Source organism: Mugil cephalus, chromosome 6, assembly GCF_022458985.1.
Source record: "Mugil cephalus isolate CIBA_MC_2020 chromosome 6, CIBA_Mcephalus_1.1, whole genome shotgun sequence".
NCBI lineage: Eukaryota > Metazoa > Chordata > Actinopteri > Mugiliformes > Mugilidae > Mugil > Mugil cephalus.
The window spans coordinates 1,890,985-1,917,188 of NC_061775.1; the positions used below are offsets into that span (position 1 = coordinate 1,890,985).

General features: G+C 40.9%; 1 protein-coding gene across 43 annotated transcripts in view; it reads left to right on the forward strand.

Annotated features, from left to right (window-relative positions):
• The window catches only part of adgrl2a (adhesion G protein-coupled receptor L2a), a 90,223-nt gene extending 66,386 nt beyond the window's left edge, over nt 1-23,837 (forward strand). For 8 of the 43 annotated variants that reach the window (XM_047586266.1, XM_047586269.1, XM_047586268.1 and 5 more), the window contains 19 exons: nt 337-440; nt 943-1,128; nt 1,574-1,612; nt 3,458-3,641; nt 4,362-4,484; nt 4,858-5,063; nt 5,719-5,892; nt 6,991-7,200; nt 7,966-8,186; nt 8,824-8,890; nt 12,774-12,865; nt 14,517-14,561; nt 14,873-14,899; nt 15,561-15,729; nt 15,915-16,043; nt 16,801-16,897; nt 18,457-18,585; nt 19,338-19,355; nt 21,229-23,837. In XM_047586266.1, coding sequence (XP_047442222.1) covers nt 337-440; nt 943-1,128; nt 1,574-1,612; nt 3,458-3,641; nt 4,362-4,484; nt 4,858-5,063; nt 5,719-5,892; nt 6,991-7,200; nt 7,966-8,186; nt 8,824-8,890; nt 12,774-12,865; nt 14,517-14,561; nt 14,873-14,899; nt 15,561-15,729; nt 15,915-16,043; nt 16,801-16,897; nt 18,457-18,585; nt 19,338-19,355; nt 21,229-22,076 — 3,068 coding nt within the window. In that variant the 3' untranslated portion in view covers nt 22,077-23,837. Of the gene's footprint in view, nt 1-336; nt 441-942; nt 1,129-1,573; nt 1,613-3,457; nt 3,642-4,361; nt 4,485-4,857; nt 5,064-5,718; nt 5,893-6,990; nt 7,201-7,965; nt 8,187-8,823; nt 8,891-12,773; nt 12,866-14,516; nt 14,562-14,872; nt 14,900-15,560; nt 15,730-15,914; nt 16,044-16,800; nt 16,898-18,456; nt 18,586-19,337; nt 19,390-20,566 lie in introns of all 43 variants that reach the window. The other 35 variants (XM_047586275.1, XM_047586303.1, XM_047586307.1 and 32 more) reach the window with 23 other exon arrangements.
• The last annotated feature ends 2,367 nt before the right edge of the window (nt 23,838-26,204 follow it).

The window sequence follows — 26,204 nt, forward strand, 5'->3', positions numbered from 1 at the left end:
TAGTGCTCAGAGTTCATCTGACACGGGAGTAATTAGGACAGAAAAAAAACACGGCTGCAGCTTTGTAGCAAAAACAGGCACGATCTCTTGAAAATATTTTCAGAGAATCACTGTGCAGAAAGAAAATTGTTGACTCTTTGTACCCAGCAATATAGTGAGAAAAAAAACACTCTTGAACTGGTTCTAAAGTCTTTGCATGTTGTGTGTTGCTGGTGTGTAGTTTCTTCCTTTGATCTCTATTCCTGTCTTTTGTTGTCCTGCGAACAATTTCCTGGGAAGATAAATTTGATTTGACTTGACTGAACTTGACTATTCTCTTCTTGTTTTCCCCGCCAGGCACAGCTTCTTATTTATGTGTCCTTTCCACTGGGGACTGGCACCCGAAGGGCCCAGATCTCAGCAACTGTACCTCCCACTGGGTCAACCAAGTAGCCCAGAAGGTGTGTACAAGCGGTCCCTTACCATGTCCCCTCTTCCTTATAAACATTGAACTGGCAGACAAAATAATGGAAAGTGGGTCTTGTAAGAGACTTAAAAAAATGCTGCATATGTAACAAGCAGGTACATCACTCAGAAGAACTGCAAGAGTGTATGTTAAAGGAGCCATGAAAGGCTCATTCTGCAGACGGTAGTGTTCATGTAACGATAGTATGAAGTGATAGATTTTCTTCAAGGTTAAGGTCCTTCATAAGAAACATGTCCTATTTTCTCTACCTTATGTGTAATGTGTGAAATAGTGTCTTACCGTGTAGTGATAAAAAAAGAAAAAAAAAGATCATCATGGCAACTTCTCCAGCATGAAGAAAACATTATACCCCCCTTTTCAAAACTGCTATCTCATTCAAGTATGATTTGGATGCTAGAAACAGAGCTACAAAGAGTCCTCCAAGTCTAGTCTATTTGTGTTCTTGTGAACATTATTTACCCCCTCCCCCCACACAGATCCGCAGTGGTGAAAATGCAGCTAACTTGGCCAATGAGTTAGCCAAACACACCAAAGGCCCCATCTTTGCCGGGGACGTCAGCTCCTCTGTACGCCTGATGGAGCAGCTGGTGGACATCCTGGACGCTCAGCTGCAGGAACTCAGACCCAGCGAGAAGGATTCCGCAGGACGGAGCTTCAACAAGGTAACCATGTCGACGGAGGCAGTGCATGAGACAAAAGAAGTGTTTTAGAACTGTTTGTCTAATCTGTCTGCCTTTCTCTCAGGTTTATTTTGAGCTGAGGCCATAGCAAAACAAATCAGTCACTAATATTTTAGATTCTCACAACAAGTAGCAGTATTCATGTGCTCATGTCAGCATTTGTACTTTATTGTAATGGCCACAATGTGGCTACACCAAGAAACAACAGTTTGTCATAAATAGGATCCAGATTGCTTTTATTCTTAGACCTCCTGGTAAACAGGTCAGTGACGCTCAAACCAGTGGGGAGTGGCTGGTCTGCTCAATTTCTTAGATAGTTTGTACATCTCAGGCTTGTTTCTACAAATCCTTTACTCATACTCGAGAATTTGTGTAAATTACATGTCTCTATTTTTTATCTGTTCTTTTTCTTTTCTGATAAAAAAAGCTTCAAAAACGAGAAAGGACATGCAGGGCATACATGAAGGTACTGAAGCAATGCCTCTGCCCACTCTGCTTGCTGCTGTCCCCTCTATTCCTGTACTGCTGTATATGCCCTAGCCCAAGTTCAGCAGCATGTACCCTCTGCACTGTCATGTACTCCCTCCTCCACGTGCTTCCTGCTTTTTTGAGTAATTGCTTCACACACGGCCACAGTCGTACTCAAAGTGCTTTCTAAGTCAAAGGGAAGTCATCTCCAATTACTGAGGTGGCTTCTTCTCGTGGATGTGTATGTGTCTGTATTTTTCTCCCCTCTATGCGTTGACAGCTATGGTGTATTTTGTTATTCATTCTGTTTTTCCCTATTGTATGTTTATTGTGTTTACTTGAGATTGCACGTCTGGATGCATAACACAACAAGTCAAGCAAGCATCCTGTTCTCACATCCTTCCCATTATTCATTTTATGAAGGATTTACGGCTTTGCTACATATTTTTCCTCCCTTTTTTTATATTAGAACTCAATTCAATGTATAGCACTCCTGAATTCACTCCTTCTCAAGTGATTTTTTTTCAAGGACCATCACCTTGTATTTAGAAGGACACAGGTTTTAGTTAGTTTGTTTCCTGAATTAAAAATGAAAATCTATAGCTCTCTCTAGTTAATAGGGTTAGCACAGATCAAACAATATTTTTTCCATTTTTCCTTGAACGCTATCATTGCCTAAGGTTCACGCATCAAACTATTCTGGCTGTATATTCAGCATATCTCTCTACCGTTAGGGACATCGGTGTCCTCCACCTGCCACCAAAGTCACACCCCCCCCCACATTCCAGATCTCTCCCCTGGGAGGGTATTAAATTGGATCAAGCTAATTAGCCAGTCAATGGCCGTGCACTGATAAAGGAAGCAGGAAAGGGGAAAAAATACATATAGCAGTCACACTCATGGCATCCTGAATTCAAAAGTAGCGACACCTTTAGTGAGGTTGTGTCTACGCAAATTACACAACATACGCAACAATTATTTGACTCATGAAAGCACAATAGGATCTAGGTTAGGGATCGTCGAGTCAGCGGAATCGGACATCTGCCACACTTGACGCAACATCACATTAGCTGCCCCCCACCCACCCACCGACCGTCGCCTGCATCGATTACCCGATTAGACACATTGATTTGATTATTTCCCAAAGAAAATCCCGCATTGTCTGGACGCCATGCCCAATTTTCCCCCTGGCTTTTCTGGGCTTTTAGCTGGCGAGTGATGTTAAACAGTTGCACACATTTCCTTTGACACTTCTTTAGTGGATTTTGCATCAGAGACGTTTAACAGGTCAAAAGTTATAGAAGGAGAAGGTTTCTACAAAATGAACTTTGCAATTAGAGAATTTTAATTGAGATCAGCTTTTGGCGCTTTCATCAGGCCATCTCTTAATATCCTGTTTCGGACAGACCTGATAGGCTCAGTACACTGTGACCCTAAGTGCCTGCCTTGATGCAACGTCCTTGAAAAAGAAACTAAATCCCCACCATCAATGATGTGCCTGTTCATCTCTCTCTCTGTCTCTCTCTCTCTCTCTCTCACTCATCAGTTCCTCCTTCATGGTCAATACAAATGTAAAACCCGTCTGTCTTATTTAGTAAATATCCTTAATAAATAATTCTTTTTTTGTGTGTGTACATTTAACATAAATACATTTATATATACTTTTTTGTCCTGCTCATTTTATTTACTTCCCTTTGTGATGCTTCAACACAGCCTTTCAGTCATTCATTTCAGTGTCTGCATGTAAAACTAATGCAACCGATTCATTTCTCCAGAGTACTCAACTATCTCTGCTTTTTTGTTTTGTTTGTGCGTTTGTTTTTGTTTGTCTGGCTTGATACAGGCCATTGTGGACACGGTAGATAACCTTCTGCGACCAGAGGCCCTGAAGTCCTGGCGGGACATGAACAGCACCGAACAGACGCATGCAGCCACCATGTTACTGGATACTTTGGAGGAAGGGGCCTTTGTCCTTGCTGACAACCTCATGGAACCCGCCATTGTCAAAGTTCCCGCAGACAACATAAGTAAGTAAAGGAGAGTTTGTGGTAAGCAAATGACAAAGGTTCATGATTGATGCAAGCTCGGTTAATTTGATTACTTTCAGTTCACTGAAAGAGTAACTCCTCTGATAGGAAATCGAGGCCGTCCCATAAAAAGGGACGTTGTTTTCATAATAAGCATTTAAACCTTGGGGGAACAGAAAAACAACGCATATTAGGTTTAACGAGTCGCTTACTGACAAAGTGATGAATATCGGACAATTAAATAGACTGGATTCTCTGATTGCGCACGCTTACTTTATAAATGTTTGCGTCTAGACCTTGTAACTCTATACATTAATGTGAACATTAGCCTGCTGTGGAGTCCCAAAAAGTATGATGTTTATCCACAGCCTTGTCTTCCTTACCTCATTTTCTTCCGCCGGTAAACCATATAAGGAAGACTTTATTTTTCTTTTTTCTCTCAGTGCTGTTTTATTCATATCTGAGCGTCAGTGGAACAAGTTTGTAACGGAGATTTTTGTAGCTCACTGTCAATAAGAATTCACATTGCATGCTCATGTGTCCTGTGTCTGCAGTGCGCACTGTAACTGTTTGTTCAGCGATAAAAGCACTGGCATCCCCACGCTTTTATTTCTGTGTCTTTGAGTCTAAGTCAGATAGCCTGTAATGACCAATATACTGTTCTGTATTTTCCTTTATCTCTCTTGACTAACCCATCCTTTGCTTCTCTGCACTTGGCAGTCCTGGATGTATATGTGCTAAGTACCGATGGCCAGGTCCAGGATTTCAAATTCCCACAATCCAGCAAGGGTGGGATCTCAATCCAGTTATCAGCCAACACTGTTAAGCTCAACAGTCGGAATGGTAAGCAAAAAAAGAGAGAGAAGTCAAGTTATTTAAACATTATTCTCTGTGTGAGCTACTGCGATATGAAATTACGGGATCTGCTCCAGTTCTCGGTTCTATATCATCTTTATGAGATAGTGTGTGGTACTGTAATAGACGAGTTTATCTTAAAATCCCATGCCCTGTGATTCTAGTAGAGAAAGCCCACTTATAAAAGCTTTCTGTTGATATCTGTCACTTATCTTTTGCTCAATCATAGACCAAACCATCGGTTTTATATTAAATAAAATTCAGTTACATTCAAATACATTAGTCTCCATATCTCATCTAAATTGTTCTGAAAGCTTCCCTATTTTCCCTCAGTCTCATGTTTATATCTTTCACTCTACAGGAGTTGCCAAGCTGGTTTTTGTGCTCTACAAAAACCTCAGCCAGTTCCTCAGTACAGAAAACGCCACCATCAAAATGGCCAATGAAGCCTACGGCCGCAACGTGTCGGTGGCCGTCAATTCTGATATCATCGCCGCCTCAATCAACAAGGAGTCCAGCCGTGTATTCATTAATGACCCAGTGATTTTTACCCTGGAGCACATTGATGTGAGTCTTCTCGCTGGAATGAATGTGCAGGTCATATTAAGAAAAAACAACAGGGGGGAACATCCATAGTAGACAAGAGATCTGCAATTTGCATTGTAAATGTCTGACTAGGTCAGTTGGCAGTTTATTTAAGTCATTGAACATCAAATTAAAGGAGTCTTTTGAACTTAAGTGAATTCTTAATGAAAACTAATTCTTTAATCAACATTGGGATATAAATGATACCCATTCTCTTTTATAGTGGGGGAAATTAACTCCTAGATTAGCCCTACAATCTAGGATGAAATTACTGGAGCACCAATTATCTTTCGTCTTTTAAAGTTGTCACAAGAGTTCCCAGAGGGCCACGCGTGACTCCATTCTTTATCAGAGAAATTGTGCAATTCCAAAGACATGCTGTCAAACAATTATGCTTCTCTGTTATTAAGGCCTCATATACCCAACCATGCTTCGGTTGATTTGGCAAGCATGTGCCAAATGAGATACACCATATGAATTGCTTCATAAGAGCTGTGAAGTGAAAAATCCTCATCCATATCAGTGCAGAAAAATACTTTGTATGAGTAGGGGGTAAATGGCCTCTGTGTTCTACATGTGCTTCAATTTCAGGAAGTCAATTATTTGGACACTTAACCATATCTCTTGTTATCTGCAGATGGAGCACTACTTCAACTCCAATTGCTCCTTCTGGAATTACTCTGAGAGGAGTATGATGGGCTACTGGTCCACCCAAGGCTGCAAACTCCTGGACTCCAATAAAACACACACCACCTGCTCATGCAGCCACCTTACCAACTTTGCCATCCTCATGGCACACCGTGAAATCTCAGTATGTCATATTTTCTATATTTACCTCCAAGTTTTCCTTCGAACTCACCCGTAGTGTCTAAATCACATCCATAGCATTTACATTTCTGGTTTTAAATATCAGTGTTACTAAGTTGCAGTAATTACAGCGAGGCTCAGAGTGTCGATGCATTTATGCTGATGCTGTAAGTGTGTGTCGTTTGATTTTAAGTATGTTTAGAGGATTTGACAGGTAATATAATCAATTTTACATTTGTTTACTTTTTTATTTTATTTTTCAGCAAAATTGAATGAAATAAAAATAATATACATTTATGATACCGATGCCCCTCAGACTTAGCTTAGTGTCTATTTTTTAAGGTACAGTACAGATGTGCTCTATAGACACTTTTAACACTTCACTATACATCGTCGTCAGTAATAATAACCGACCAACATCAAACTAGTCATCTTCAACCAATTAGTTCATCAGTGACAAAAAAAAAAATACTGTATTTCTGCAGTACTACAATTAATTTTTTTTTAGCAGCCATAGAGAATAAGAAGGGACTGTGGTAAAGTTTTGTCTTTGCTGCAGTTAATTGTGAAGTATAGAAATGCAGCACATAATATAGTATTTTCATGCAGAAAATCGGAAGGGGTGTTATTATACTGTTTGTCTTAGGTATTTTAGCTCCAGAAACCATTCTGTCCCATGTGGTGTTCCCCAGAGATTAATTTTAGGTCCATTATTGTGTAAATTCTACATATTGCTTCTAGGTAAGCTTATTTAACAAAGACAGTTTTTCTTACTATAATATATGGTTATGACACAAAATTCATCATTTGCATAGCCCCCCACTGATGATCCTATGGTTACGAGTTAGAATGTATCAAGGGTATTGATAATTGCTCACGGATGCTGACATCCCTTTATCACATTCCCAGAATAGTTAAAAACTTGGTTTTGTCATTTTAAAAAAAATATCGCAAAGGTTAAAAAAATGTCGTTTTTGAAACTAAAGTGAAAACATTCATCTTTAGCTTGTCAATAGTCTGGTTTGTTATTCAACATAATTTTATTTAATTTTCAAACTTTTATAATTTCTAATTTTTATAATTTATCTTTTATTTTTCCCAGGCCAACCTTGGAACACACGAGCTGCTCCTGACTGTCATCACTCGCGTCGGCATCGTGGTGTCCCTTGTCTGCCTCACCATCAGCATTTTCACCTTCTGCTTTTTCCGGGGCCTGCAGAGCGATCGCAACACCATCCACAAGAACTTGTGCATTAATCTCTTCATCGCAGAGTTAATATTCCTAATTGGTATCGATATGACGGAACCTAGGGTAAGCATGAACAGTCTGACCCTATTGATTCGTTTTTGATTAATTCCCTCTCACTTTATCTCCTCTCACCCCAAAACAATGAATTCTTTCAGGGTAAAATGGATGGGACTTTAAGCGTTGTTTGCTTCTAACCTTCCCTGCTTGTCCCTGACATGACATGCTTAGGACGCCACCATTAATATAGATTACTAAGGGGACATGTCTTCCACTTGACAGGTCTTTTTTCCCTCTCTTACTTAAAGTCACCATCTCTGTGGCTGAGCCTGCATCCATGCAATTTGTTACCTTTTTTTCCACGTACATTTTCCCTTCAATCTCTAAAAACAGAAAAAACGTTTTTCTGCACACAGCTGCAAATTAACGCTTCCAGTTTGAGCTGTATGATTAAATCTACTAACTCCAGCCTCACAATACAAATGGCATTTAAATTTCTACTGTGCTGATGGAAGGCTAAACCTGTGCATAGTCGGAGCCCATGCGGTGAATGAATATTCATTACCGTTTTTCATTAGTTTCCTGTGTTCTACTGAATGAGAGAGCGGCAGAAAGAGTGAATGTCGCCGTTTAAGTGGGTTTTAATAAAAGATGCCGTATATGATTTGCAAATCTCAATTAAGAAAGAGCCATGGAGACAGCTCTTGTCATGTTAAAAATTAGTGTTCATCTACAAGTTAATGTGATAAACCTGTCAGTCTTTTGAAAACTGAATTGTTTGTCTTTGATTTGTGTTTCTTCGGTTGTCTGACTCTGTTATCGTTGCCTCAGATTGGATGTGCCATCATCGCGGGGATCCTCCACTTCTTCTTCCTGGCCTCTTTCTCGTGGATGTGTCTTGAGGGCGTCCAGCTGTACCTCATGCTTGTGGAGGTGTTTGAGAGCGAATACTCACGGAAGAAGTACTACTATGTGTCTGGTTACCTCTTTCCTGCCATTGTGGTTGGCGTCTCTGCAGCTATCGACTACAGGAGCTACGGGACCAAGAAAGCGTAAGAGCAGCTTTTCGAACACATTCTTGGAAATGCCGTGCAGATACGCTGGATGCTGCACTGTGTGGGCTTACCTGCTGTGTCGGCGTGTGGCAGATTTTGAAAAGAAATCCACTCATCATTTCTGCCAGCACCTAATGTGCATCCCTGGAGACTACCCCAAAACATTTGAGCTCCTTTTTGCCAGGGATGGGCAGCTATTCATTTTTTTATGTCATTTGAAAGGGGCTGACAGACTCAACACTGTGGTTTCAGGGGAAGGTGCAGCTACATTAATGCCTCTCCGTTCAAAGACCCTCCTGTGACCTCTTGTTTGTAAATGCTCCCTTAAAGAGAAGAGCACTGTGCAGAAAAAACCTTTTACATAGATTAATGACCATATCTCAGCTAAGACTCGGCTATTAAGAGGGGCTATTTGGGGTCTTCCACTGTTTTGTACAGCTGCGTTAATGTTCAACCTGTGAAAGAGCTTCAAGTTAAATATTGATAATAAAAGAGATAAATTGCATACTCCATATCATCAGCCCAAGTGACTAAAAATTAATTTATTTCCATTAGTATTTGGCCACAGGACCACAATATTATTTTTGTGGAGTGTTCTGTCTAAAGCTGCCGTGTGTGTGTTTCTCTGTCTCAGGTGCTGGCTAAGTGTGGATAATCATTTCATATGGAGTTTTATCGGACCTGTCACCTTTATCATCATGGTAAGCTGTTTTATTTTCCTTTAAATACTGAGACTGACAGGGCGAGGAAGGGTTTGAGAGGGTGAGATGAAAGTGATGTAGGAGATAGATAAAGGAAGTGAGATTGTTGAACTGAAGGGAAAAGTCAGCAGGATTTTGGCTCCAAGTCTCAACAGCGATGACAGGTTAATTTTGCACCTTGAACAGATTTTGAGGCATCCAACAATTCCTTCTGCCTCTCATCGCCTGACAAGGATCTGGACTTCACAGTGTACTTTAACCTTACACCACTTCACAAAGTTTCACATTATATTGATATTTCCTAATGTCCTTCGAGTTCCACCTTTTTACAAGTGAAATAAAAAAAAAAAAAACAGGCCCTGTGTTTTCAGCACACATTACAAGATGGCAGCGTTGTTTCACAGCCTGTTTTTCTCCTCCTCTGCGTCTGCCTCCTTGTGTGTTTGTCTGCGTACACTAAATAGCAGCTGACAGTGTCGGCACAAAGAAAAGCAAAGGCACCTCTCTGTTTGGTCAAGGACCATCAAGGGTGAAGGACATATAGCATATCATATTGACATATGTCCCATTGAGGCATGCAATTATTTACTGGTCATGACATTATTATCTCCCGCTCCATCAGAGAGGCTCAGAAGAATGAGACCTCAGGGAGTCTTACCTCGCGCAAGAAAAAAGGGAAATAGCAGGTGGTATTCCTCACATATACCCTCTCAGTCTACCACTACATGTCTTGCTTTGCCCTCATGCACACTGAGGGATGAGGAAGCTCTGCAAACTTGTCTTGCTGCTGTGCAGCAAGGATGGGTGGTATTTGTTCAGTACTGTGCTCATTATTCAGCCTAATGCATGGTACTGTATCTACAGATGAAGTGACCTCTGTTGAACATCAAGCTGACACGGAAAACATACTATGGAACAGGGGCAGTCATGTCAAATTCCAGTGGGTCTCTGCACACTGTTGACAGACCGCTAGCTTTCAGAGTGAAGATATACGAGTACAGCTATCTGTCTTTGTATTTGGTGTTGCAGAATAAATAAAAGACAAACTGTTCACTGGACTGGATTTCACAGGTTTCTCAAAGACAGGCATTGCCACTCCATGTAGCATTTAAAAATGGAGGAGGAAGTGTACAGAGGACCTGACGACGGTCTGTTTTGGATTGAAATGCCTTTGAGTAAATGCTGAAAAGCCTGTTTCTTGTTTTCATTGATTTTTTTTTTCTTTCTTTCAACACTCGCTTTGAATGTGTGAGCTTATAATTGAGGAAAGGCTAACATTGTATTAAAGCAAACATACATTTCTCCCTGTCTCAGCAAATGCTCTGTCAGCCACACAGGAATATGTTTCCTTTCCCTAAATTGGGCCCTCATTGTTTTCCAATCGAGTGTGGCTCTCATAATGATTTGCATGAAAAATATGTCTGCCCTGGAAATAATGATCAGGATCCCGGCGGTGATGACCGGAGAGATAGAATCATGACCCTGTGAGGAGCTAATGTATTGTAGCAGAGCTAATGTGTGACAGGAATGAGGGTTTGTTGCACTAACTTGGGCTTTGCACACAGCTCCTCAGATTCTGTGCAACAATTGACTCAAAAAGACAAAGTACTGTGGAAAAGGGCATCTCAGGGGACCAAGCAGGAGCAAGGTTTCTCTGCACCATCTGTGACCCTGGTTTCTCTACAAATTGGTTTTGTCCCTGTCAATGAGAAGAAGGGATAGAAGGCATAAGCATAAGCAAAAGACAGGGAGAGAAAACAGTGCTGCTGTGGCTTATGTCTGGACCCCCATGTGCCACACGAACCTTGCTTGTGCCTGGTTTTGACCTGAGGGCCGGGGGGAGGGGGTGGGCGGGGGGACATGCTCTTTTCTCATAGTTTTTCTTTCTTCTCCTTGTTTCATATTTTTTCTCCCAGCTGGAATGAGCCCTAAATACCGGCTGCAAACTAAAGCTGGGAGGAGGCATTTAGGTTGTTTCTCTTGAGCAGAGGTTGCCCCGTCTCTGGGCACAGGAGGTATTAGCTCCATGAAAGGGGAACATGGAAGTAATGAGTGGTGGGGTGAGCCATTAGTATGCTTGAGATAGCTTCAACACAAGGCCTCTTGGATCATGACACGTCGTGAGCAGTTCTTATCATCTGGACAGCTCCATCTGCACCTTTAATATTTTATCCCCTGCAGTTCATTTGGAGTTCAGTGTGTACACACACAGTCCACTTCAGAAAAAGCTTTCTCCTCAGTCCCAGTGTGCCGAGGTGCTTCTGCATGGCTTGCAGTGATGATTCAGAGACAGAGAGACAGAGTGAAGGATAGAGGCAAAGCAGCTCCGCTCTAGCAAGAGGGATCCCCCGGGAAGGACTGCGAAAGCATGTCGGTGGGGGTGGGAACATGTCCCATGCTGCTAGGTTACTTTAAAGTACTGTGTCCCTCTCCTCTGTCTCATTGGATCCATGTCACCACTCTAGGCTGTGTGAAAGGGTTTTTCAAAAGTCCTCTCCCTTCTGCCCCTCCCCCACCCTCACCCCCTCTGTCTGACTCATGCAGGCGGCTGACAGAAATAATGGCTGATAGCTGTGAAACAAAACATAGTTTCAGTGCCGTCTGTGATATAAAAGAAGGTTCACATTTTTTCCCCTCTCTTTTTTTTTCTTCTTTTTTTTCCTCCAGCCGTCCTTTCTTTTAGAACCTGACTTATTGTGAGCGGCTCCATGAGTTGATTGCATGTGGAGGGGTGATGTATTGATCACAAGCAGTCTTTTGATAGCGGCATGCACCAGAACACAGAATTTCTGTTCAAGAGCAAATGGTTGTGGTCTGAGTCCAGCTCACAAAGGTCCCTTGTAGTGGCTGTTCCTTTCCATTCCTCTTTTGCTGATGTTATCGTGCCCTAAATGTTACACGATAATACTGAAATGCATCATTTCTAGAGATTCCTTGGAAAAAAAAGCCTTTGTCCTTGCAAATGTGTTGTTTTTCATCTTACTCACACGCCACACATTACAGAAATGTACATATATTTGATGCTTTGATATGCTCTACTGGAGACACACACCTCAATTCTTCTTTCTCAGATAGTCCTTGACATTATTTATACATGCCTGGGTTGCAGTACAAACACACTTTGCTTCGTCTGCCGTGAGTGCATGTACCTGCTGTGTCGGGGACTAGTTCGCCCCAGAATAAATGTTTTTCAAGTAAATTATTTGGAGGGGCTCCTTGCTCGGACTATCCAGCCTTTGTGTCTCTAAATCACAGTATTGATTTTTAAGGTACCAAATGAAAGTGCTCAGAAACACCGTGTATGCTATCCTTGTCTCAACTTGATGTGTGCCACTGGCTCCATTATGATTTAATACCTTAAAACAAGCAAGTGCCATCTCCCTTTGCCTCTTTCTCTATCTCTCTCTTTCTCTCTTTTCATCTGGCCACACACCATAATTGAACAAAATATACCATGTTCCCTGAAGCCTTTTGTAGCTGCTTATACCTTATAATATTTCACTATGTGCATAAAATGATATGCAGTTGTTTTGTACAACAAGAGGCTCTCCTATTTCTCCTGCTACTTTTCATTCCCCTCTGACGCTGCCATCCTGCTGCTGTGTGGCTGTTTCGTTCTCTTTTTTTTTTCTTAACAGTGATGGATTTTAATGCATTTCCATGCTTTTATTGATATAGAATGACACTAAATTTGGCGCCAGTCGGCCCGTCTGAGACTAGCTGGAACGATAGATGTTTATTGGATTAGTCTGTGGACATGTAGAGAGTTGAAGGCTCTCCTCTTTAGATACTTATAGACAAATTAACAGTTTTTTTTTCTGTCTGCTATATCTTGAGTCATACATCTTCATGTATTAACACTGCCATTAATCTGTTTTGACAGCTCAATCTCATCTTCCTGGTGATCACGATGTACAAAATGGTGAAGCACTCTACCACCCTGAAACCAGACTCTAGCCGACTGGAGAATATAAAGTAAGTGAAGCATCACATGCTGAACCCCCGCATTCTCCTACTTATCAACTATATTCTGTAACGCTGGTGCTGTTCTGTCACTTCCCCCAGAAAGACAAAGGTTGTTTTACGCTTGAGGTGATTTGCTTTTTACCTTTCCTCCCTCTGTATTTTATTTCTGGACTAGAAACTAACAAAAAAAAAAAAAATTCATCACCTTGACCATTTTTTTAAAATTATCTCCATCAAACAGAGCATTTTGATAAGGAATCCATTATACTGACTGAAATGTCTCACACATTTAAGCTGTAGTCTTAACTGTCATGATTACTACATATGTGAATTGTTGTCTTTTCGTGCTTTGTTTTTTTTTTTCGCTCCAAACCGGCAGCCGCACTGGCATGACACGGATCACTCTCTCATGAGCTGCAACTTAACTATGCGCTGTTAGCTCTGGCAGGGTGGGGCGCAGCGGAACGGCTCAAACCATGTGTGTTTGCCACTGGAACATGTCAAATCATTTTCTTTTTTATAGATCCCAGCTTCTAATCCCAGAAGCACAAAAATCATTCCAGACACCCTACGACCACCACCCCACTCGGCTGCCTCCCTTCCAATTAAGGCCTTTTGAGAAAAATTTCCTCTGGAAGGGAAAGCAGTTCTTTCTGAAGAACTATTTATTTATTCATTTATTCGTTTATTTGCACTATATATTTCACTATAAAAAAAATAAATATAAAAAATATACAAACGCAACGCCAATGGCAACAGAAAATTATGACCACTGACAGGAGAAGTAAATAACATTAACCACATTGTGACAATGAAATGTTCTGCTGAGAAACTTTTGGACCTGGTGTTCATTTTTATGTTACTTAGACATGTACCACCCAGCTCACCTTCACCCCATAGCAATGACACACAAATACACTTCAGGAACAAAAAAAAAAAAAAAAAAAAACATGAACATGAAGAACAAGGTGTTGACCCGGCCTTCAAATTCACTAGATCCCAAACTGATCAACAGAGGCCCCTCCCCTCAATCCAGAAGACCCAAATCCCCCCACTAACAACGTTGTGTTACCAGACACCACAGGGCACCCTCAGAAGACCTGTTCCATTTGGATTTCTATGGTCTTGTTGGTTGCAGTAGTGCAAGTCAGTTTGCACCAGTATAGCATTATGTGTTTCTTTTTCCACTACTCCGTGTAGGAGCAGCTCTGTTGTTATTTTTACCAAGTGTTTGTTATTTTTTACTTTTTCTTAATGAATGTGTGCGACACAATGCCACTGTGGTAAAACCGCAATCAGTGAGAACGGTCAGACAAGGGCTTATTTAGACTCCTTGGTTTGTTTAAGAAAGACTACTCCCTTATCAAGGAGACCACAAGAGAACACATTAGCTGAACATGGTGGCATTGAAATTGGTGTGCATTTTGGATGTTTTAAATGATTTCTCTTAAGCTTGTTTATACAGCCGAAATGGATTGTGTATTAATAGCCGTTTCTTTGTAGTCATTCTCTTTGTGTTCTTCATGCCAGAGTTTGTTCTCAAAGTCGGTTTAGCTCAGTGGTCATTGCATGTTGCATGTGAAGGCAAAGTTAACCCACACCCTCTGCTTTCTCTTCTCCTGTCATCCTCCTCCTATCTCTGTTGTGCGATCCACACCAGTAATTATCGCGTTTGTGATGGCTACTATAATACAGATTTACCTGGGTAAGCTTTTTTCTACGCTCCTCAGATAACTTTTATCCACATCACACCACCCATGCATATAGAAACATAAATGCAAATTCAAAAATCCAGGTAATGTGCTCAGACCAAGTGCTTTACGTGGAATTTTTAAATTGAATCATCATCAGCCAAACATACAGGTCTTAGTTCTTGTTAGATCCTTAATTTCATTACCTCCCGTGATTTCCCTTGGATCAAAGTTGAAGCTATCTGACTCAAATGCAGACTAACCCTCGCTGTTATGAGCTCTAATCTAATTGTGTTTCTCTCTTCTTGCCTATCATGCTCTCTAGCTATGAAGATAATAAACGGTTTATCAAGTAAGAACATGTTGCCCAGAAGTCTCCTCTTCAGCTTATAGTTTACTCTCTCCTTTATTCTTTCTTTCCTTTTTTTCTCTTTCTGTCTTTTCCTGTCTTTCTTTCACCACCTCATCATTTCCCAAACTGCAGCTTTAAAGTTACTCATCCACTGTCCTTGTGACTGGTCCCTTTCACCGTGTCCATCATCCTGAAGTCCAGAGTTGTTGTTCTTGTTGTGTGTTTAAGCATTGAACTGTGACCGCTGTCAGTGTCTGAAGGCTCCTCAGGACCTTCACACACAAAGCAGGGGAATTTCCCTTGAACCCTTTCCACATCTGTGTAATTCTCCAGTTCTAGATCAATATTTTACCAATACGTTTCTAATAGTAGTTCTTGCTTTTATAAACATCATGTGCTGTCTGATAGTGCTGTTGGGTATTCTGACAAGTTATTTAAAAAGTTGTGAACAGAAACCCAGATCTATTTTTGTTCTTGTCGTTTTTATCTATATACGCATTTTTTTGTCATTTTTTAATTTCCTTCTTGTCTGGTTTACAGCTTAATTCGAAGCCATAGTGATCAAATTGGGTGAATAAAAATCCCAGCCACTCCTCTGTCACTGGGCGCCTCTCATGCTGGATTTGTCGTCTCCTTGTGTTTGTTTGTTCGTGTCCCTTAGATCCTGGGTCATGGGTGCATTCGCCCTGCTGTTCCTGCTGGGTCTCACGTGGTCCTTCGGCCTCTTCTTCATCAGCGAGGCCTCCATTGTCATGGCGTACCTCTTCACCATATTCAACACCTTCCAAGGAATGTTTATCTTCATATTCCACTGCCTCCTCCAGAAAAAAGTAAGCTCCTTTTGATCCACAGTACTTAGATGCAGTGATTTTTCTTTCAAGGTGAAAGGAACTCCGCACACGGTGAATTCACAGAGCGCCACATGCTGATATCAAGAACAAACACAGCTTGCTTCAGGATAAGTCATATGTAGAGTCAAGATTGTATGTAAACACGCGGCTGTTTGCTCATGCAGGTCCGCAAAGAGTACAGCAAGTGCTTCCGCCACACGTACTGCTGCGGCGGGCTGCCGACTGAGAGCTCGCACGGCTCTGCAAAGACCTCCACCACACGGACCAGCGCACGCTACTCTTCTGGTACACAGGTAGACCGGCAGCTTTACACCGTCACAGTGCAACAATAACAAAAGAACACAGTGTTTCCTAGAAAGACGAACATGTCACAGTGCTCATTTACATTTCTGTGAACCACAAAGTTTAAGCAATTACTCAGGAGAATACACTTTTATCATGATCATGTTAAAAAAAATGCACATTCTGCATTTAAGCTTCAGAGATAGATCAAGGACACAAACATTATTCCACATTTTACAAGCAGTTTCTGCTGCACTGCATGACTACCTCTCTTCTGTTCTGCCCCCTTTAGCACTTGCTTTTATCTTTTTTTCTCACTAACGTCATGTGCATGGGATATAGTAGTGCACAGTTTAAAGAGCATCGCAGGCACATTTTACTGCGGGGAGAGCCACAATTGCATTTAAAAAAAAAAACAAAAAAAAAACACGTGTTTGGTTTATACCTTTCTTATTAAAAGCAAATGAACCTTTGTAGACAATACCTCCAAATGTACTGTGCTTATAGAGAAACATCCCAATCACACTTTAACCCCCAGCCGTATTTATAGGAGTCATGACTGGAGCTGAAGTTATTCAAAAGCTGACTTACATAAAACTGGTTTTGGAACGCAGAGAAAGTAAGCGTTAGTAGTTCCCTTGCCTCGTTGAATATTAATAGCCCAGTGATTTAGGCCGTAGTATGTACATAAAAAATAAATCAAAGTTGATCTGAAAGGTGAGTGGACTTGTTTAAAGTCCTAATGACTGTCCCTTGTTGACCTGACAGAGCCGTATCAGGAGAATGTGGAATGACACCGTAAGAAAGCAATCTGAGTCCTCCTTTATCTCAGGTGACATCAACAGCACCTCCACCCTTAACCAAGGTCAGTTCACACCTCATTTCTCTCCACATGCGCACCTATGCACACATTTCATCATCCAACCAAAAATACCCTTTTCGAATTCCAATAATCTCACCATCAATACGGGATTTTACTGTGGGGAGCGCAATAAATGCCTTCAACTTTAGGAGACGGAGCAAAAAAAAAAAAAAGAAAAGGAAAAAAGATTTAGGCCTAGAGTAGTCTCCCTGTTCTGCCAGCAAAGGATTACAAAAATCCGTCCTCAAATACTCTGTGCGCTGTCATTCTGGCCGGTAAAGTCAGACACAAATTGGGGCAGGGCTGGAAGAACGTTTTTTATTTAAGTGCTGGCTGTTCAAAGTTCATACCCAGCCTCATGGGAAGCCTAGACAAAGCTAAAAAAACATGAGTGAAAAAGTTTTATTTTCGAAAAATCTTAACACGCAGCAAAAGGCTATTTGTTCCCTGCCATATAAGGTGACCTCTGTTACTTTACAAGAGGATTTATAGGGAGGACGAGAAAAAAAATCTGTCATTTATTATTTAGCTTGAGCACAAATATGATGATGAGAAGATGATGTTCAACTCTGGCTGACCTGGAGTGCTTAGTGTGTTGTTCAGCTTTCTGCTGCCTTTGAAATGGCTTTCCAAGCATGCAAGGGGAGAGGGGGTTTACACCAAGGTAGTTTAACATCCCTCCTCTCTCCTCCTCTGACTCCTGCTGCTGCCTCCTCTTTGCCTCCTCTTTGTTTTTCGCTGCCACTTTCCACAAGGTAAAACATTACACCCAGGACTTTGAAGCACATTTTGACTTGCTGATACATCAGTAACAATACGGATGTAGGGCTTTTTTTTTTTTTTCCTACGGAACCATTTCCTGGAGATGTTAATGTAAAGGTTGGATATTGATCACTCCGGGGTGCAGTAGCCTAGTTACCCCGGAGAGTCAGTGCACTGAAGGAGGGCTCTATCTCCTAGAAGCACTTCCCTGTCATTAAAAACATCCCTGGAGACTTCTCAACGTGACAGATGGCATTTAACACAGGTGATAAATGGCAGTGGAAAAACCTCAGATCCTTAAAACACACTGCAAGCTGGGAAAAAATCAGAAAGAAAGACGAGGTTTTGCAAGGAAATAGCTCATAAAAATTTTGATTTGAAAACTTGGGAGGAGTTCCCTATCATTCATAGAGACAATTTATATTTGGACCTGGTTCAAACTGTGAAACATTCTTTATAATTACAGACAATGATAAACAGCACTTGCTCAAGATAATAAGTAAATATGCCTTTTATGAAAAGCCCCAGTGACACAGTCCAACACAGTTGGTTGAAAATTGCTCAGTAAATAAATGGGTTAGGAGCGAATTGCAATACCTAACAAATGAAGGGCCAGCAGCAGAAGGCCGAGTTGAATATTTCAGAAATAGAAAAGTTTCTTGCTTCTTCCTGGTTGCTTTTCAAATTTCAGATTTTTGGCGCTGTCACATCCCTCAAAAAACAACTTTTTTTCTTTTCTCCATAACGCTTTCACTGTCAGCTGCCAATCTTATCTGCTCCTCTCTGTCTTGCCACTCCAGGAATGACCGGAAATTATCTACTAACAAATCCTCTTCTGCGACCACAAGGCACTAACAACCCTTATAACACCTTACTGGCTGAGACAGTCGTATGTAACACCCCCACGGCTCCAGTGTTTAACTCGCCAGGTGTGCTTACTTAATATACTTTCACCTGCATTCTGGTTTTTCTTTCTTTCTTTCTTTCTTTCTTTCTTTCTTTCTTTCTTTCTTTCTTTCTTTCTTTCTTTCGTTTAGTTTAAAGCAGGCCAAATGTAAAGCAGGATGTTCTGCAGTATCGCCTTTCCTTCTGAATCACTGTCTCCCAAACGCTTGATACAGTAGTGTGTGTGTTTATCAGGCATAGACCGTATACATCATGTGTGTGCATCTGTGTGTGAAAATGCACACATTCTCGTGGACGACAGAGATTTTTGTGGTTCACCTCAGCCCAGCCTCTGTGTTCTCGTATTTCTCTTATCTAAACTCTGAACGAGACATAATGATTAAGATGGGAAAGAGATACTACATGTTCTGCCTGGAGATAATGTAAACAGTGGTGTAGACCTGAAGCTGTAGTATAAACTGCAAGATTATTAAGATTTATTCTCCTGAATTTATGAGGTGATTTGTTACTTTTTGTTTGCTTTAGTGGGAGCGCTCTCCCTAATGTGTGCCAAATTGCAGGCAAATAATTCCACATTACAATAAGTTGTTTCTACATAGATATGGTGTTTTGTAAGATGATACCCTTGCAAACTTTGGTTTATCACTATATCACAGTTGCACATATTTAAGCGTATGTCACATTATGAAGACTGCTGTTAATATGCTCTTCTGTTTTGAAACTGAAACGGCATCTTTTGTCATGTTTTGTGCTTCTCCCTTGTGCTTCCCTCTAGTGACCTACAGAGAGACAAGTATGGGAGTAAAACTTAACTTTGCCTATCAAATGTAAATTTTTTTCAGCATGCTTATTAAAAAAAAAAAAACCCTGGCACATCACTGGTTTACTTTAGGCCATTAACACACACTCAGTGAGCAAGTGGTTCACAAAATAATCTTTCCAAATTCTGCTCTAATCTAAAAGACAATGAAGAGATTTCTGTAGTCTCTTGAAGTAATCTTCCAGATCTGACAGAGTTACTGCAAATAACTCTGCTTTTCTCTCTTCTGCCCAATTTGTGATTTTAATGATTAAAAAATGTTTTGCAATTGTTTCTGTCAGAGAGAAGCATTTATTAGAAAGGTTTCTTTTTTATTTTCTTGCCTTTGCTTTTCCTTTTTTTTCCCTCCTAATGTTTGTCCTCGTGTGGCACCCAGCAGTATCGGTGTCCAGTAGTATTCCCCTCACACTCTGCAGACAACACCTGTCTGGACCTTAAATTGCCTCCTAGCAGGCGTAAACACATGGATGTCATGGCGGCAGCTGTTCAGTCTCCCTCACTTTCTAATTTATTTTTTATTTATTTTTTTCAATTTTCTTTATTTTCATTTTCCCTAATTTCAAACTGGCCCTGGAAAATTTAATTTACGTTCTACAATCACTCCCCTTCTTTTGGACGAACAATGAAATACTGCAATGCTCCTCGTCTTAGTTGGCACATGTTATTCAAGGAGGAGGCACAAAAGTCAGAGCAGGGCACATTTTTTCTTTATCTGCTCTTTCAATCACAGCATAACTAATATTTATCCTTTCTGCTGCTGCTTTCCATGACCTCTGTGCTTTAAGAAATTCCTAACATGACCGCGACTGACCTCTGCAGCGGCTGTGTTTTCTTGAACTGTTCTGCTAGTGACCGGGGTCTCACTGGGAACTGTTACTGTGACGGATGCCAAGTGCTGGGCTGCCGGCAAGCACTGACCTTTGCCAGCTTTGGGTACACAAGCTGCCAACTAATGGACAGCAAGTGTACCAACACTAACTCCAAAAAAAGGAAAAAAAAACTACAACAAAGTAGCTTTTGGCATTTAATCCATAAAAGTAAAAGCTATTTAAGGCTTGTTTGCTTCATTTGCTGAACCCTTGCTCTTGCTAAGTTGCAGTTAAGACCTTTACTTTACATTTTGTTGTTCTTTTGAGTGATTCTTCATGTTACAATAAATCATTTTACTTTCTTTTGTACATCAGCTGCTCTTAGACCAGATAGCCTGAGCAGACAGACATGATGTGAGTTGTCTAAAGTGAGTCCTTTCACCTGCTGTGTGTGGTGATGGTGGAGTGCTGCTTGTGGGCTCCCCTTGTAGTGAGAACAAAGATGGCTGTCTCATGTTGATACATGACTACATTCCCTTTTCTGTCTGTGTCATTTTTTTCCATCCCCGTCCTTTTCTTTCCTTCAGCACAACCAACCTATTAGTTGCTAGAAAACCTAAGTGTTGTAGCTTGCCCGTTTGTGGCTTCATACCTGTGGACATCTACCTTTGCCCAGTGTGTTGTGTTGGTGATTACTGTTTCAGTTTGTTTCTTAATGTTGTTTGGGATCTTTTTCATTGCTTTGTCACGTTTGTGGCAGACTTAAGCGTACAATGCCCTGTTTATTTTAAAGCAATTTTCAGAAGGTAAAGTCAAAATGTATACGTGAGAAAGTAAAATGATTTCTCATTGCAGATAATGCATGCCTTTGTAATGTATGTTAAGGATTGTGCCTAACTAACAGATTTACGGCATGGCTTAATTTGACTTGAGTTTTAATGTGAAACTGCATCCTAAACAGCATTAAACTTGTGTTTCTCTCGTGGTTATCGGTGCTGACTAATGTAAAATCCCCTCACGTTTTGCTCTCTTTCCAGGGCACTCACTGAACAATGCGGTGAGGGATACAAGTGCAATGGATACTCTACCGCTAAATGGTAACTTTAATAATAGCTACTCGCTCCGCAATGGGGACTTTGGCGACAGTGTGCAGGTAGTAGACTGTGGCCTCAGTCTGGACGATGCTGCCTTCGAGAAAATGATCATCTCTGAGCTAGTACACAACAACCTGCGTGCCTGTAACAAAAGCCACCAACAGCAACAGCAGCAGCACCACAGTTTACATCACCCACCCCACCATCAGCGGCCGCCGCAGTACCACCATCACCACCACACGGAGCGGGCTCCTCCCAAGGTGACGGTGGTAGGTGGCAGCAGCAGCGAAGATGATGCTATCGTAGCCGATGCTTCATCTTTGGTCCACGTGGGTGACACGGTGGGCCTCGAGCTGCACCATCAGCAGGAGCTGGAGGCGCCGCTCATCCCCCAGCGGACTCACTCGCTTCTGTATGCACCCCAGAAGAAGGTGAGGACCGACGGAGGAGTCGATACCTTTGTCAGCGAGCTGACACCCACCAACCCCGAAGAAAGTCTCCAATCCCCAAACAGAGACTCCTTGTACACTAGTATGCCTAATTTGAGAGACTCTCCGTACCCTGAGAGCAGCCCCGATGTTGTGGAGGACCTGTCCCCTTCCAAGAGGAGTGAGAATGAGGACGTTTACTACAAGAGCATGCCTAACTTAGGGGGTGGCCACCAGCTCCAAGCCTATTACCAGATAGGCAGAGGCAGCAGCGATGGTTTCATTATTCCCATTACTAAAGAGGGCTGCATCCCCGAAGGCGACGTACGAGAAGGACAGATGCAGTTAGTGACAAGCCTTTAAACGTATTTAAATCATCCCCAAACCCCTTCCTGTCTTTTTGCAGCTCTGACCTCCTGGAGGACGCACTCGTAAAGGGAAGGGAAAGGGTTGTTTTATTTTTGAAGAGAGCCTAAAAGCCCCGTCATCTACACAAGCCATTTACAAACCACCCTCATCTGCATTGCCATCTCCCTTCTCCCCGATCACGCCACTCTTCCTACTTTCCCCGTAGACCAACAGACTTGGAGCACAGCAATGGCAGTGCAAAGTTTTAATGAGACTGTACATAAAATGCAGAGTCAGATTTCAATTCTAAGAGACAAGCCAACTATGTATTTAAATGTGCTGCTGCTGTTGAATAATTGAGAAAAATTTAAGGTACGAAAACAGAAAAAAAGGAAAAAAAAAAAAAGAAACATTACTGACAGCAATTTCCCAGTAAAGGGTTGTACATACACTCCCCAACATCCTAGACAAAGCCTGTTTTTGTTTTTGTTTTTTTGTTTTTTTTCCAATTGTAAGCAAAACAACACCCCTGGACCAGGACATGGACATGTTTGTAAAAATGTTCCTGATCAGACTGTTAGAAAAGGAATATAAGGTCCTGGTCGCTCTCCACCACCACGAAGTTTGGATTGTATAACCACTAGCAATCAAGCCCCTGGCCTTATATTTTCTCAACTGTACCTTGAACTGTTGTCAAGGAAAATGGCTAAAATATATATTTTGTTGTATTGCTAGTGTAAAATAAAAATTCATGGGAAACCGTAAATATGAAGAAACCTTTTAATTGCAAAATTTAACGTTTGAGAGACTATTGTGTAGAAGTTGCACATATGTTATACAGTGTGTTTATGGTTCCAACACTTCATCCATGGTAGTATGTTTGAACGTAAAGGCTTATAAAAAGAAAGGAGTCAACAAATTACAAAGATGCATTATCACTCTTTCCACTTGTGAACAGTGTTTTTTGCTTAATGAGTTCCATTGATATTGCCCATTGAAATACGTTTATTTGACTTTGCCAAAGTGGCATTACTTTAGTAGAATGGGAATGCAAATACCCAGTTAAGGTGATTCATGCATTGCACAGTTTTTTTGTGTAATTCTGATTGAGCTAGATCTTTTCAGCAGTCATGGCAGAGTGGTGGGCAAGCGCAACTGAAATGAAACGACTTTTGAAAATAAAGTTTCTATCATAAATGTAGTTTTTCCGCTTGGGTTTGGATATTTTATTTATTAAAATCTTTCCAAAAAATAAATGGGAAATGTGTGAATATTTTCCAGCACTGGTATACATTGCTGTACTGTAGCTCACAGTTTTAGTTTTCTTTGTTTTGTTTTGTTTTTTTAATGTAAAACATTTTACCAAGGGGGCTCATCACTTAAGACTGATGTAAAGTTCAACACTTGTTTAACAAATAAAATAAATGTGAGATTTTTTGTCAAATGCCAGTTGCTTTTTAATGGTTTGTGTTTTTGGTACTATTTGAGAAAGCAGGTTTCATTATTTTGCTATGGACAAAATACACTTTTGACTCAGGTTATAAGTAAGTCCCGAGCACCTTGAAAGGCAAATTGGTAAATTTATTTTGTAGAGGATTTATTTGCATTATGTTCTGTTATTACTTCAGTCGCTGCAGAGTAGAGAGAACTCATTCCACCGTATGTGTTAGAGAAGCCAAATTTTTATGTGATTCAAAGATGAGAAACTCAGGTAGGAAAATTGCATTGTAAATGTTCCTCTGTGTGGTTGTAACACTAATAAAGGTTCAAAAATGACACTGGTTCAAAGCATTGTCCAATTAGTATATTATTGAATTAGCACTAGATTGGACACAATTAAAGGGCCTGGCACTACAGGATTCTTGTAGTAAGGTGTTGGCTTTAATGCCATGTGGGAGTGGAAATGTGTCCACAGACCTAACAAGGGGTCAGTTTAGCTACTGGCCACAGTGGTAGAAATATATCATACATCCGTATTTGCCCTAATTAATATGTGCTGCTGCTGAAGCCCAGTCATTTCCTTTGTGGTTTTATGCCTCAGGTAATGCTAATTCACAAAGCTTTTTAATATAACACCAGTTGAGAGTGACAGCTCTCTGCAGGGTGGCTCGAAATTGCACTGTTTACCATTTGGCGTTGAAGGAAATGACTCAGAACTTAGCAAAGAAAAAAAAAATAAATGCAAATAATGCTGCGTGGGCTGCGTGTTGTTTTGACTTTTCCAACAATTATGTGACATTTTGTGCAATTATCTGAGGCTTCAAATTGTCATAGAAGAATTATGTTCTTTTTGTGATCTCTTGTACAGACCCCTTGAATGTCAGTTTGGAATCAAGTGTTGGGGTGATTGTTGACTGCTGAAATGGCAGGCATAATGACATGCATAATAATGAGAAAAGAAAGAAACGTATTGATTTCCATCCTGTGTTGTAAAACCTGAAGCACTATTTCACTTGTGTTTGGGAACTCTGTTTGCATGAATATGTTTTAAAATAATATTTTAAAAACTATAAATATTATTGACAAAATGTATTCTATTAGACAGTAGTAAATTTCATTAAAAAATGTAAAAAACAAATAAAACGTAATGATTTTACAGACAATCCATTATAAACCGGGATGGCTAATTCTCGGTTCCTCTAAAAAAAGAAAAATCGACTTAATTTTTGTGCACAATTCAGCATTAAACTATAAAGATTTCACTGCGGTGAATACTTGGATGCCTTGGTGACAAGAGTTATTCAGACCTGCAGTCTCTTGCTTTTGTTCTCAGAAAACGATCTTGGAGCCATCTCTCACCAGCTTTGTCCGTGAAGGGTTCTGTGTAAGCTGTAAAACAAATTCCACACTAACAACAGAGTCTTATATTTTAATGGTGTCAGTGGTCGCTAACCTTAAAACACAGACAAACAAATAATTGCCAACCTTTTCCTCACCCCTCTCTCTAACTGCAGTTTGTTTATCCTAACACATTGACCTTAGACGTGGATAAACTTTGTGGGTAAGCAGGTTTATTTTCATTATTAGAGGCAGAGAAATATGATCTCGGATTGACTGTTTGCCTGTGACGGAGAATGTAGACTCGGCACCCTCTAGCTTTGCGTGTGGCCTTCTCACCATGCAGGAGCCTCTCTAATTCCCCTTCTTTTGCTCAGGGAGAGACTCGCCCTTTGTCAAACATTGATTCAGAAGTAGGCCAGCAGCTGAGGGGCTGAGAGCGCGGTTCCTCCCACAGAGGCGTGAGTCGGCCCCTGGAAGCAGAGGCAGAGAATACTGTCAGCAGAATCGGAGTGAATCTGCTAGAGACGGATGCTATTGACCAAGCAGCAACTAAAACAAGGGTAGCAGTGATCATCTCTGCAATTGCATGAAAGGAATTTTCCTCTTGATCAAAGATTTTAAAGTGTGTTTTTACTAAATCACAGATGGACTGATGCTCTCCCATATTGCCTGTATCATCTCTGGGACACAGAAAACAATGAAGGTTTTGCTAAAACCAGTTAGACATTTCATTAATTTTGAATTGATTTGAACAAATGTTAATTAGTATAGTGTGTTATAAAATGTCATATCATATAAACAATGTCAATTCTAAGCAGAAATTTAATAATAATTTTGTGCTTTTTTAATTCACACCAATCTTGTGACTTTTAATTGTACATCATAACATTAACAGACAAAAGCAATTCCTATTCCTATTTTGTAAGCCTTCCATCCGAATATTTTAGTAGTTTGATGCAAAAGCATATCACTGGGCTTGAAAGGCTAAATTCATTGAAAGTTCCCTTTGCAAAGTTCAGTTTCAAATCCTTGGGGATTTCTCCGAGGTTATCAATAGCCACTGCAATAGCTACTGTGGCAGTAACTCCTGTGAATGGAAAACACTGCCAATTATAGATGCCATCAACGTGGAAGAAAGCGATTGTGTACAAGCAAAGGAAAACCTCTGAAGCCACAAACAGTAACTGGCAGCGCAAAAGTAACTTCCCAAACTCTTGAAGTCAAAGGGGATCCTTTAACTGCTCACTCGTTTCTTCCCCCAGCCTCTTTTGTCCTGTCCCCAACTTCAAATGTGCAGATTTGTGGCCCATGGGCGACTTAGATCCGGTCCCGTCGAGGTGAAAAATCCAATTAACCTGCAGC